Here is an 11,758-nt window from a genome sequence, read left to right on the forward strand (position 1 = left end):
GGGGGGGGGGGGGGGGGGGGGGGGGGGGGGGGAATGAGAGGAAACATAATTTATATGGAAATTATGAGATTTATAGCTACAAATCCTGGAAATCTTGACAGCTGACAGCAAATTTTCCGCAATCTGGTATCACTATTCTAGGAGCCCTCTTTCAGATACAATGAACCATCATATGAAGCATGGTTTTCAACCATGGAAGTTATGGATCCACCAGGAGGACCATTATAAGAGTCCAATAATATTTAGAATAACAAGCCTTACTCTTTCACACAAAGTGTTATTTTGTTAATTGATATCACAGGAAGCAGCTATTTTCCTGTCCATTTTAGAAAAAAGCATCAGCAGTGTACTTTAATATTTCTTCCCTCTATCTAACAACAGTTCTAATCAGAATAGCTACGTAAAATAAAAACAGGAATTTTAAATAAGATTCCAAAATTAGTTGTAACACGTCCACAGAAAATTAGTTAAAATCACATGATGAATGAAATGAACGATTAAACACTTTCTTTAGGTTGAAACATGACCACTATTGTGTTCAAGTTTGGTATGGGGTTAGGGACGAGGTCCAATGCTTGTCTTGGCCTGAAGTGGCAAAAACAGTTAGTAAGACACTAAACGGCTAAAGGCCTTTTAGTTAACCTGTTACAGAGCACTGATGCCTCAGTCTGAATAAGATAGAAAAGGGAATAATGTGTATAAATACGCACTATTTTTTTCTTCCAATCATGTATATGAATATACTTTCCATTATCTCCACTATTTTTTAAGTGATGCAATATTAGAAGAGATATTATTATATTTAATTTCCAATTTTAATGCGTATTTTAGGAAACATAATCAGTCATTTATTTAGAGTATTTTCCTACTTTAATTATCATGAGTTTAAACCCTATATAAAGGGATCTATGCAATGTAATTGGAACAACTTTTGAATGAATGAAATAAATTGATTTCTTCCCAACTTTCTCTCATCCTCTCCCTCTCTTCTTCTATTTCTCCCTCCTTTCTCCTCTTCTCTTCCCTTTCCCCTTCTCCTATAATTCTTCTATTGTATTCGGCGTCATTAAGTTTTCATATTACAGTTATTTATGAAAAACGACCAGTTACCTTTCCCATCCTCTATAATTTTAATGTTACATAGGATTAAGAAATTGACAAAACATCATGGATGTATCTTGGAAACAATTCAAATTAAGGTTTGAAAACATTACCATTGTAAGAACAACATAAAAATTTACTAAATAGATATTCATAATTCATCTTCTTCAAACTAGCCTCAGAGGTAGCTCAGACACCCTCCTCCCATTCATCTTTCGGTCTTAGGGAAACAAACCACGTATCACATAAAGCAAAAGCTTAACAAGCAACATCTACTTTAGAGAAGCATTACCCACCTAATATTAATTGATGATGATGGATATAGGGGAAATAATAGATACTCCAAACAAAAATTCACGACGTCAATTCCTAGTATACAATAACATGACATGTTCCCCATCAAATATTTTCCAATAACATTAACAGTAGAATCATGTAAACTGAGCATGCATGAAACTATGCTCAGCCAGACAATTTAGAAGGTGTTTGCATAAGCCTAAATAAAAGTAACTTCTATGCTCAGCCAAGATTTTTTAAGCTCTAAAAGTTACTTGTACTTATCTTTCCCACACATGTTTAGCTTTTCTTCAAGTTGCTCTTTTTTAGAATTTTGGTATAAATGGTTTCTTTTTATAACAGTAAGTTTGCTTCTTTCTTAGGCTTAGCCAAACACGCACTTGTCTAAGGCCCGTGTATTTAAGTTATCCATTTCAACCAGATTCCACCAAGATCATCCCCTGGCATATTTCAAATGTCCACTTCAAAATGCAACTTAATTAGCCCACTCCATAACTGATGAAAGATGAGATGTACACATAGGGGTGGGCGCGGTCCAGATCCTTTAATTAAGTGCCCAAATTCATTAAATGATGCAAATAGAGTATGTAAATATTAAATTTCTTAAGCCATGCGTTTAAATTATCTAAATTCTCCATAATCTATTCATTAAAACGATTTATATTGATGCAAATAATTTACATTTCTCAAACAATTACCCGACGATCACTTGTTTGAAATCCATTACTCCCACTTGCAAATGTCCATGTCACCAACGGAATTCTTACGAATCACATTTATCTTGTTAACTACAATCACCCATGATTAAAACTCATCAAATTAAAGTGTACATTTGCATGTCTGAGTGGAACACGTTTTTCCATCACATTTGCCTTGTGCACAACCCCATTAATTAGTGACTTGTACCATGAACATGGAGGTAGATTCACCCGAGCAGAGTAGTCATATGCATCTGGCCGACCATAATATCCGAGTCCATGACACCTTCTTCCTTGATTTTTAAGGGTCCACGAAGTCTTCATAACAAACAATTCCCAACAACGACATATAGCTCCTTCATAATTTGGGATGTCTCCGACGAAATATCCATTACCAAGATAAAAAATTGGCTTAGGGCAAGGGCTAGAATTGTGGATTTTCTTTTAGATGATTGTGTTTGGATTTGGGAATATTAGTTTTTACACGAAGGAAAAACATAAAAAAGATTAATTTCAATTCGATGTTTCCCTTTTTAGTTTAGTGGGTAAGTAATAACAAGGGGAAAGTTTAACGACCACCATTTGATGCATTTTAATCCTAGGAGGCCGTAGTTAACAAGGCAAAAGTGCCAAGATTACTGTTGGACATATGGACATTTCTGTCAAGTGGGAGTAACAGATTTCAATGCAATGATGGATGGCAGACAGTTTGAATACATAAGTAAACGATGGATTATTGTTCAATAAGTAATAACTTAGGCCAAAGCTTAATGAGCATTCATGTATTAACTGCCCCAACCCCCACACACTTCCCATCTAGTGCACAAGCAGCCAGCCAATTTCATACCAAGATGAATACATTTTTATTATCGATTCATTGATAATAATACAGATTGCTCAAAAAAAAAAAAAAAAAAAAAAAAAACACTTAAAAGTCCACAAACTATAATTAAGTATCTACTTACTATCCAATAAAAGGATTAAAGGATCAGTTTTCTAAATGAGAAATGAAAAGGCCACTAAAATTACTCGAGAAACTAGAACATATGATATAATACCTCAAATTCAGGTTCGGATTCTTGAACCGAATCTTCTTCTTGTGTCTCGGTTTGGGTGTCTGCAGGATCTCCATTTGAAGCCGATAGCAGAAATTTCTTACCCAAATTGTAAGGAAAATTAGCATTACTCCTACTACTATTAGTACATCGGAAACTACGAAATTGCTTTAAAAGGCATTTTTGGCTAACGCAGGATAAATTGCTATGGGGTTTGAAAGCCGAATTGTCAGAGGCGGTGCTGAGGAACGCTGTGTGTGTTGGGTTTAGCGTGGTGGCGGCCATCTTACAGAATTAATGGATGAGATGGTGAGGAAAGGAATTAGGTGGATATGAGTTTGAGCCAAAATATGGAGACATTGGAGAAATACTGTGAACTTTCTAGAATATATAACAGTCCCTCGTGCAAATTAGTGTATACTCAACGGTTATTATTAGTACTAGTGTGTGAACGCACATAATTGGTTAATGTTCTATGTGGTTAATCTTTAAACTAAGGGTGTGTTTGATTGATATGAAAAATATTACCAAGAAAAGAAAATATTTTCCATCTTTTGTGAAAAATAAAAATCACCTCTACCCAAGGAAAATATTTTCCTTAAAAACAAGGAAAATTAGGCATATTTTCAAAAGTTGGAAAATGTTTTCCATGGAAAAAAATAGCAATCAAACACTCAAAGTGAAAATTCGGATGGAAAACTGATATTTTCTATGGAAAATAAATGTAATCAAACACACTCTAAGTGTATGAAAAAATTTTTAAAAAATTATTTATAATTTTGAAATGTATTCATAAATTCGTTAAAATTGACTTATTTTTCGTCGATTTTTTCTGTATATTTTTTATTCTTCGTATGAACATTTGAGAATTTGCATATATTTATACCAGGCATTTCACAGTATAGAAGTTTGTGGAATTTTTTTTTTCTACGGAATATATATATCTATATATATTAGTTCAGCCTAAAATATAATTAAGCCAACTCAAGTTTTGCCTCTAATCCATACTATGGTTATAATAATTAAATATCACCAAGATATACAACATAACACTATCTACATTATTGCATTAAAAATGATTTTTCACGTTGATGGCACCATGCAAAATTATAAAGTATAGCTTAAAATGTTAAATGCAATTTCATGTATCAATTTTCTTCCAAGAACTTGATTTTGTTGTTGTTGGACTTAATTAAATCCTAATATTATTTAATTAAAATTTAAAAAAATATATGTTCTCTCATAAAACGAAAAGATTTAAAAAAAATTAAATCAAATAAAAAATTATTTATAATATGAAGAAAAAAAGAAATTTTAAAATAATTTTCAAAAAATATAAAATAAAAACAAAAAAAAGTTACGAAAAGTAAATAAAGAATATATAAATATTATTTAATTAAAATTGAAAAAATTAAATTTTATTATAAAGCGAAAAGAATTAAAAAGAATTTTAAAATTTTTTTCATCGTGAGAACCAAAATGACGTCGTGTTGTCTTTAATCATTTCTCTATTTTCACATCCCACTTCACTACAATCATCACCTCCACTGTAATATTTCTCCATTTTTGCACATCACTTCACTTCATCCAATCCAATACTAATAAAAAAAAGAAATTAAATGATTTAACAAGTTAAAGAACAGAAAAAAGAATTGCAAACAAAAATAGAAAAAAAAAATTATTATGAAGTTTTTAAATTAAATTCAATTAATTAAAATAAAAATATTATTATTTTTAATCAAAACTGAAAAAATTATGTTTTATCATAAAACGAAAAGAATTAACAAGAACTGTAAATCAAAAAAAAAAATTTATTTAGAATATGAAAAAAAAATTAAAGCAATTCTCAAAAAAAAATATAATAAAAACAAAAGAAATTTAAGAAAAATAAATAAATAATATATAAGCATTATTTAATTAAAATTGAAAATTTAAGTTTTATCATAAAGAAAAAACAATTTTAAAGAATTTTAAATCGGAAAAAAATTATTTGTAACCTGAACAAAATAAATTTAAAAAAAAAAGAAAAATAAGTGAGGAAAAAAAAAACAAAAACGAAGAATAAAATTTCTGATTTCTTTCCAGCCCCTCCATCTAGGATGGAGAAAATCCAATGGAGAGTCATTTACTGAATGGAAAAACTCTCCATCCTCTCCGTCAAGATTTTCTTCATGGGATGGAGAGAAATGGGAGATTTTATTTTTCATTTTTTATTTTTTCCTCATTTATTTTATTTTTCCTTTTCTTAATTTATTTTGTTCATGTTATCAAAAAAAATTTCGATTTAAAATTTTTTTAATTATTTTTTCTTTATGATAAAATTTGATTTTTTTAATTTTAATCAAATAACATTTACATATTCTTTATTTAACTTTCTTTTGTTTAATTTGCTTTAGATAGAGAGTTTTTCTCCATATCCAGGATGGAGAAAATTGATTTAATTTTATTTTTTCGGTGAATTGATGGAATTTTGGAGGATTTAATAATTTAGTTTGATTTGAATTGACAAACAAGTATTGATAAAGTTGACTGATTTTAGACAGATATATACAAAACCAACAAAGGTATTGAAAGATATTAAAATGATGAACTTGACTCGTATCATGAAAGTGCAAATTGCACGGAGCAAAGCTCCACTAAGCACATTGGGCAGAGCAGGAGCTCCGTGTTGGCTCCAGGATGGAGAGATCTCCCCCTCTAGGATTGAGAAAAGAGATATTCTCCATTTTCTTCATCCTGAATGGAGAAAATTTCTCACGGAACTAAAGTCTCCATTATGCACAGAGAAAGTCTTCGTAGAGGGCTCCAACATTAATAATATCTGACCATTTTGGTCTTTATGGTTACCCGGGTAATTCTAATATCTGACCATTTTGATTTTTATAGTTACCTAAGTAATTCTATTTATCATTAACACTGTAAATGAATAAACAATGAAACAAAATGAATTCTAACGTGAGAATCAAATTATAAGAAAAGAAATTTATCACTTACAAGGAGCACAGATGAACCCCATCTGTTGTACTCCAACTCAGATATAAGTTAACCAAAGAGGACCAAAATTTTTAAAATCATTATAATTAAAAAAAGAAAAGAAAAGAAAAAACAACTAACATTGATAATATCTGATCATTTTGGTCTTTAAAGTTACATAGGCTATACTGCTTATCATTAACACCACAAATGAGTAAATAATGAAACAAAATGAACTCTAACGCGAGAAACAAATCACAAGTAAAGAAAATTTTCACTTACAAGGAACACATATGAACCCCGTCAAATGTACTGCAACTCAAATTCGAGATTTCAATTTTTTTTTTTTTTTTTTTTTTTTTTGAGTTTTGGAAAGAAGAAGGAAGGAAGAAAAAAAAGATGAAGAAGAAGAGTAATAGAGGAATGGTAGATTGAGTGAAAATAGAGAAATTTGACTGCCCCATGCTTCCTTCCAATGGCCCAACATAATATTTAAAAAAAAAAAGTGTTATAGGACGATACAAATTTGCGACACATGTCCCGCCAATACTTTTGTTCTTTTATATATGTAGGAAAAAGAGTAATGTTATTTATTACCATAGTCGTCCAAGTAATATCACTGAAACACCGTTTTAAAATCAATACTCACCCTAATTATAGAAATAGAATCGGTAGTTTTCATTTGTCTTGTCTAACTTACTAACATGACAATTGAATATTTTTATAATGGAAAATTCTACTAATACATAATTATTGTACATAATGGTGTCCATAATGTGATGTGGCAATCATCTGATTGTTGATGAGCAATTGTAATATTTAAATTAAAGGTTGGATCTAATGTCACGTGTAATTATAGACACCATTATGTAGATAATTATGTAAATGTAGCACTTCCTTTTTATAATTTAGCTCCTATTTGGCCCCTCTCTTTTTCATTTTTTCCTTTTATTTTCAATCACACAATCGTTCATAAAATAATATTACGCATAAATCGAAAAATTTTCTTCTATTTTCAACCGCACATTCTTCAACTGGGACTTAGTATTTTTGGTTATACACAAGAAAATTGGAATTGAGTGTAATGTTGACTTTACTGAAAATCGAACATGCTCAATTTGTCTTGAAAGACGAAATTAATGAGGTTTGTGAAGTTCAGTGACACAGCTATAAACTTCGAATACAAAAAAAAAAAGATAAATTTATTGAACTTTATTTTATTTACGATAGTCAATCAAATCACAAATTCAGTTAGAGCATGTTCGGGAGTGATTTTTTCCCTCAAAAAATTGATTTTTTGATCGTTATTTCATTATTCCAATAGTCATATTTGACTTTTTCTTTCATAGGTGGACCCTAATTTTCCCCTAACAATCAAAAAATCAATTTTTAAAATCACTCTCAAATAGGCTCTTAATTTCAATAACAGTTGCAGAAAGAATTATAAAAAAAAAATCATGAATATAAATAAAAAAATAAAATCGAAAAATACTAATGTAAAAGTGACGACCATCAAAATTATAACTAGAGGAAGGGGTGGGGCAAAGCAGGAAAGACGGATCAAGAGAGTAAATAAAACCGGTCACGTCCGGACGCATCGCTAAATCAAAACAAAATTTTATTACAACAAAAACAAAGTAATTATCAAATAATTAGTGAACTTTATCATTTTCTGCTATATTTATCTGCCATTTGTAGAGTTAATTGTTTCAATGGTCACTAAACTTATATTTATGTATTTAACTGGTCACCGAAGTTTAAAATCTCGAGTTTTGGTTATTGAATTTAGATCCATGCCTTCGATTGTACACTGAAGTTTAAAATATCGAGTTTTGACCACCGAACATTGAAAAATTTTGTACATTACTCATTAGCATAAATGTTGAAATTTGAAAAATTTCTAGTTTACAATAAGTAATGTACAATATTTTTTGAAGTTTAGTAATCAAAACTCGACTTTTTAAATTTCCGTGAGGAATCGAAGACATGGCCTAAGTTCAGTAATCAAAACTTGACATTTTAAACTTCAGTGACAATTAAAGATATGGAACTAAGTAAGTGACTATTAGAACAATTAATTCGCCATTTGTATGTTCCATACTGATGGGTATAACGCTGACTTCATTTGTTTCAACCCACAAACCGACTGCAGAGAAAATCTCTCATTTCTTTAAATCGAAGCCCACAAAAAATCAAGAAAATATAAGCAGAAGAGATATGGCGGATCAATTGACGGATGACCAGATCTCAGAGTTCAAGGAGGCCTTCAGCCTGTTTGACAAAGATGGCGATGGTTCGATCCCCCTTCTCTTATGTCTTTTCGTATGTACATATATGTATACGTGTTTATGTTTGCGCTTCTATGTACTTATGCATTTAAATTTAGATTTTTGATATGGGGTTTCTGTTTTCGTGTCGGATCTGCTGTTTTTTCTTTTTTTTTTCAAGTTTTTGTTGTCAAGATTATTAAGCTCGTCCTACCAATTTGATAGTAGTCGATTTCAAGATTAGATTTGAGTTTCAAGATTGGTGTTGAGCCACTGTATAAGATGGTGGCTTGGTAAGGGTGAAATTTAAGGTCGCTTAAATATGAAAATAATGATTAGTGGATTAGATATAGCTGCCTTCTGTATTTGGTATGACTTTTGCTAGCCGCCTTCCGTATTTTATACAACTTCTGCGGTAATCGAGGGATTTTCTTAATCTAGTTTACAGTTAGTTAATTCCGCTGCAAAGAAGTATTTGTATGCTTGTATTTGATCTAGGGTAGGAAAATACACCCCAGAAAATTACCATTTTTTGGTTTCTGTGATAGTAGAACCAGCCAGGGCATTTAATTTGGGATTTGGGAGTGCGATATGTTTGGATCATGGATTTGACCAGGATTGGAAAGACTGTAAATTCCATGTTAGGAAGGATGGAGCCCAGGATTTATTTATCAGATTTTTGAAAATTGAAGAATTGCTAAAAGTTTATTTGAGAAAATAAATTATTTTCCTTTATTGTCTTTTTCTCATGGTGAGGCTTTTTTTTTTTTTGAAGATTTAGAAATTTGAGAAAATAATGTACTTATATTTATTGATGTTATGGAAGAAGAAAGGACATGTGGCACTACATTGATTGATTGCAGCGGAATTTTTTTAATGCACTTTAAAGAAACTTTTTATGTCATATATGAATTACTGTATCAAAGTACATCATAGTTGGAAAATGGGGAAACTTTGATTTATGAATGCAAGGGAGGGAAAGTGAATGAAAAATGGAGCATGTGAAAATTAATTTATTTTATACATCTGTGATGAAGGTTTGAAGCATAGGATAAGAATATTTTGTTGACTATCCTAGACTGGCAAAAAATGCTAAATGAATTAGTGTGTTGGTAATATGTAGTTATGCTTGCGTGATGAGAATTATATAATTCTTGTAAATTATTTTTTCAAAGTCTTCTTTGTTATATTAGTTGCTTGAATCTTCTCGTCTCATGGATGATGGTTCCCTACTGAATTTGTACTTATTGATACATATTTTTGAGATTTCACTTTATTATATTAGTTGCTTGTATCTTATTGTGGAGGATGGTATGCTTCCTTCTTACATCTTCCCATAGGTCAATGTGAGCCTGCATTTTGTTTTACCTTTTCACTCACCGCATTATGGAAATTATACATAGGTATTGTCTAGCATCAAAATTGAATCTGTGATGTACTTGCTGGACTATATATGGAAGCCTAATTACAACAGTCACTAATCCCTTGTGGACTGATATCTAGTGTCCGTGTGATCGTGGATCAACATTGGGAAGAGAGAGGTGTGAGAAAATAGTGTTCTTAATCAAGCTACTTGACATTATCCCAAGCTGAACTGATGAATCCAACCTTTTTATGCTTTGAGATGTACCCTGATTAAGAGATCATTACTTTTTGGGAATGTTTGATGATTAGTTGGATGAACTTCATGTGCAGGTTGCATCACTACCAAGGAGCTCGGAACTGTGATGAGATCCCTGGGACAGAATCCAACTGAGGCTGAGCTTCAGGACATGATTAATGAGGTGGATGCTGATGGTAATGGAACCATTGACTTCCCAGAGTTTTTGAACTTGATGGCGCGGAAAATGAAGGACACCGACTCCGAGGAGGAATTGAAAGAGGCATTCCGTGTTTTTGACAAGGATCAAAATGGTTTCATCTCTGCTGCTGAGCTGCGCCACGTGATGACAAACCTCGGCGAGAAGTTGACTGATGAGGAAGTAGACGAGATGATTCGGGAGGCTGATGTTGATGGCGATGGACAAATCAATTATGAAGAGTTTGTGAAGATTATGATGGCCAAGTGATGTCCTCACCTCAACCAAATCTAGAACGACTTCTGAATATTAATATTATATAAAAAAATCCAAAAAAAGAAAAAAAGAAAAATAGATGATTAATAGTGTAAGGGGTTGCTAGTTTTCTTTTTCATCATTTTATTATGGTGTTTTAAGTTAAACGAATTAAATAGTTTGCTGTAATGTTGTTGGAATTGCTTTTCGTTGTGTTATGTTTGCCACTCGAATCTGCAGCAGTTTAAATTTGTAATCCATCCTTATTTGAGAGCCCTTGCTTCAGTTTTATCTGGTTAAATATTCGTGATGCAATTTTTTCTTACCTAATGGCTGTCAGGATAACCGAGCACTTCTCTGATTCAGTACGTAGGTACTGAAAAGTGTTCAATTTCTGTGAATTTAAGTCATTCTAGGTCGAACGCGGTTCTAGTCATAATCCAGAAGTTGGTTGTGAGCATTTCTTCTTCCTGTTCCATTGCTCGTTGTAGTTATGTGGCTGTTGTAAAACTCTAAAAATTAAAGGATTATAGGATGTGAAACAATTTCATGAAGGAAAAGTATGCTCGAAGGTCTAAGAGTCGGAACATGGAACACACAAACATGATGAAATAAGTCAAACTTTCTCAAGACGCTCAACATCCACGATTTTGAATAAATGGAAATGTCCAAAAGATCCACGAGAGTTTTATAATCTCTTCAAGCTTTTCTTTCTTGCATCCATCTTCTTTTTGTCTGTCTGAACTTTTGCCAGAGCAACTTCCTTCTTTTGTGCCACTGAAACTCCAGTCTCGGTTGATGAAGTTAAAGCTGCCGGTACATCTTGACCATTTTCGGATTTTGGGGCCAATGGAGATGGTAGTTGGGCTGCGGCACCTGACACTGCATTCTTGGGATCTACACTCTTGATCACGGTGTATTTCTGCTCAATGTTTAGGTCAGTGGTAGACCCAGAAATAGAGCCAGTTTTGAACTTTGGCTTTGGCTTGAGAGCATGTATTCCGGTGTAAAGTCTGCAATTTTAATAAACGCTGTCAAAACAGCAGATTCCATATGCTAAAAACCATTAACGTAAGGAAATACCATCTAAAGGTGGCAGGAAAGGCTTACAAGGAATTCAACTAGCATGACCGAAAACAAAAACCCTTTGACCAAGTTAATTGAAGTAGAATTTTTCAGTTTGTGGCTTCATTTGGAGTAATCAAACTATATTATCTAATAGACGATCCTTGTATGAATTTTATTGGAGAGAGATTTCAATTTTGGCTATATATATGCTTCTTGTAGTGGGGGGGGGGGGGGGGGGGCACTGC

At 32.1% G+C, this 11,758-nt stretch overlaps 3 protein-coding genes across 6 annotated transcripts in view; 1 reads left to right on the forward strand and 2 right to left on the reverse strand.

Annotated features, from left to right (window-relative positions):
* Window positions 1-38: 38 nt before the first annotated feature.
* On the reverse strand, window positions 39-3,527 carry LOC111375314. The gene is made up of 2 exons (XM_022998111.1): window positions 3,155-3,527; window positions 39-316 (listed from the first exon to the last, which is right to left on the reverse strand). The coding sequence occupies exons 1-2, from the start codon at window positions 3,434-3,436 to the stop codon at window positions 296-298; spliced, it is 303 nt and encodes a 100-aa protein (XP_022853879.1). The 5' UTR covers window positions 3,437-3,527; the 3' UTR covers window positions 39-295.
* Window positions 3,528-8,220: 4,693 nt separating this feature from the next.
* Window positions 8,221-10,720, forward strand: LOC111375316 (calmodulin-7-like). Its single transcript, XM_022998117.1, has 2 exons — window positions 8,221-8,417; window positions 10,087-10,720. Exons 1-2 carry the CDS (start codon window positions 8,228-8,230, stop codon window positions 10,458-10,460), a joined length of 564 nt encoding a protein of 187 aa, XP_022853885.1. The 5' UTR covers window positions 8,221-8,227; the 3' UTR covers window positions 10,461-10,720.
* A 270-nt stretch (window positions 10,721-10,990) lies between these two features.
* LOC111375315 (ubiquitin-conjugating enzyme E2 22-like) overlaps window positions 10,991-11,758 on the reverse strand; it is a 4,118-nt gene continuing 3,350 nt past the window's right edge. For all 4 annotated transcript variants that reach the window (XM_022998115.1, XM_022998114.1, XM_022998113.1 and 1 more), the window contains one exon: window positions 10,991-11,458. In XM_022998115.1, the coding sequence (XP_022853883.1) occupies window positions 11,134-11,458 (325 nt within the window). In that variant the 3' untranslated portion in view covers window positions 10,991-11,133. The remainder of the gene's footprint in view (window positions 11,459-11,758) is intronic.

This window comes from Olea europaea, unplaced genomic scaffold, assembly GCF_002742605.1.
Source record: "Olea europaea var. sylvestris unplaced genomic scaffold, O_europaea_v1 scaffold1358, whole genome shotgun sequence".
In the NCBI taxonomy this organism is placed as follows: Eukaryota; Viridiplantae; Streptophyta; class Magnoliopsida; order Lamiales; family Oleaceae; genus Olea; species Olea europaea.

Coding starts and splice junctions, on each gene's coding strand:
- LOC111375314 (XM_022998111.1), bottom strand. CDS start 3,436: ATGGCCGCCACCACGCTAAACCCAACACACACAGCGTTCCTCAGCACC. Junction 317..3,154: donor AATCCGAACCTGAATTTGAG/GTATTATATCAT, acceptor TAAAATGGACAG/GAAAATAGCTGCTTCCTGTG.
- LOC111375316 (XM_022998117.1), top strand. CDS start 8,228: ATGGGTATAACGCTGACTTCATTTGTTTCAACCCACAAACCGACTGCA. Junction 8,418..10,086: donor GTTTGACAAAGATGGCGATG/GTTCGATCCCCC, acceptor CTTCATGTGCAG/GTTGCATCACTACCAAGGAG.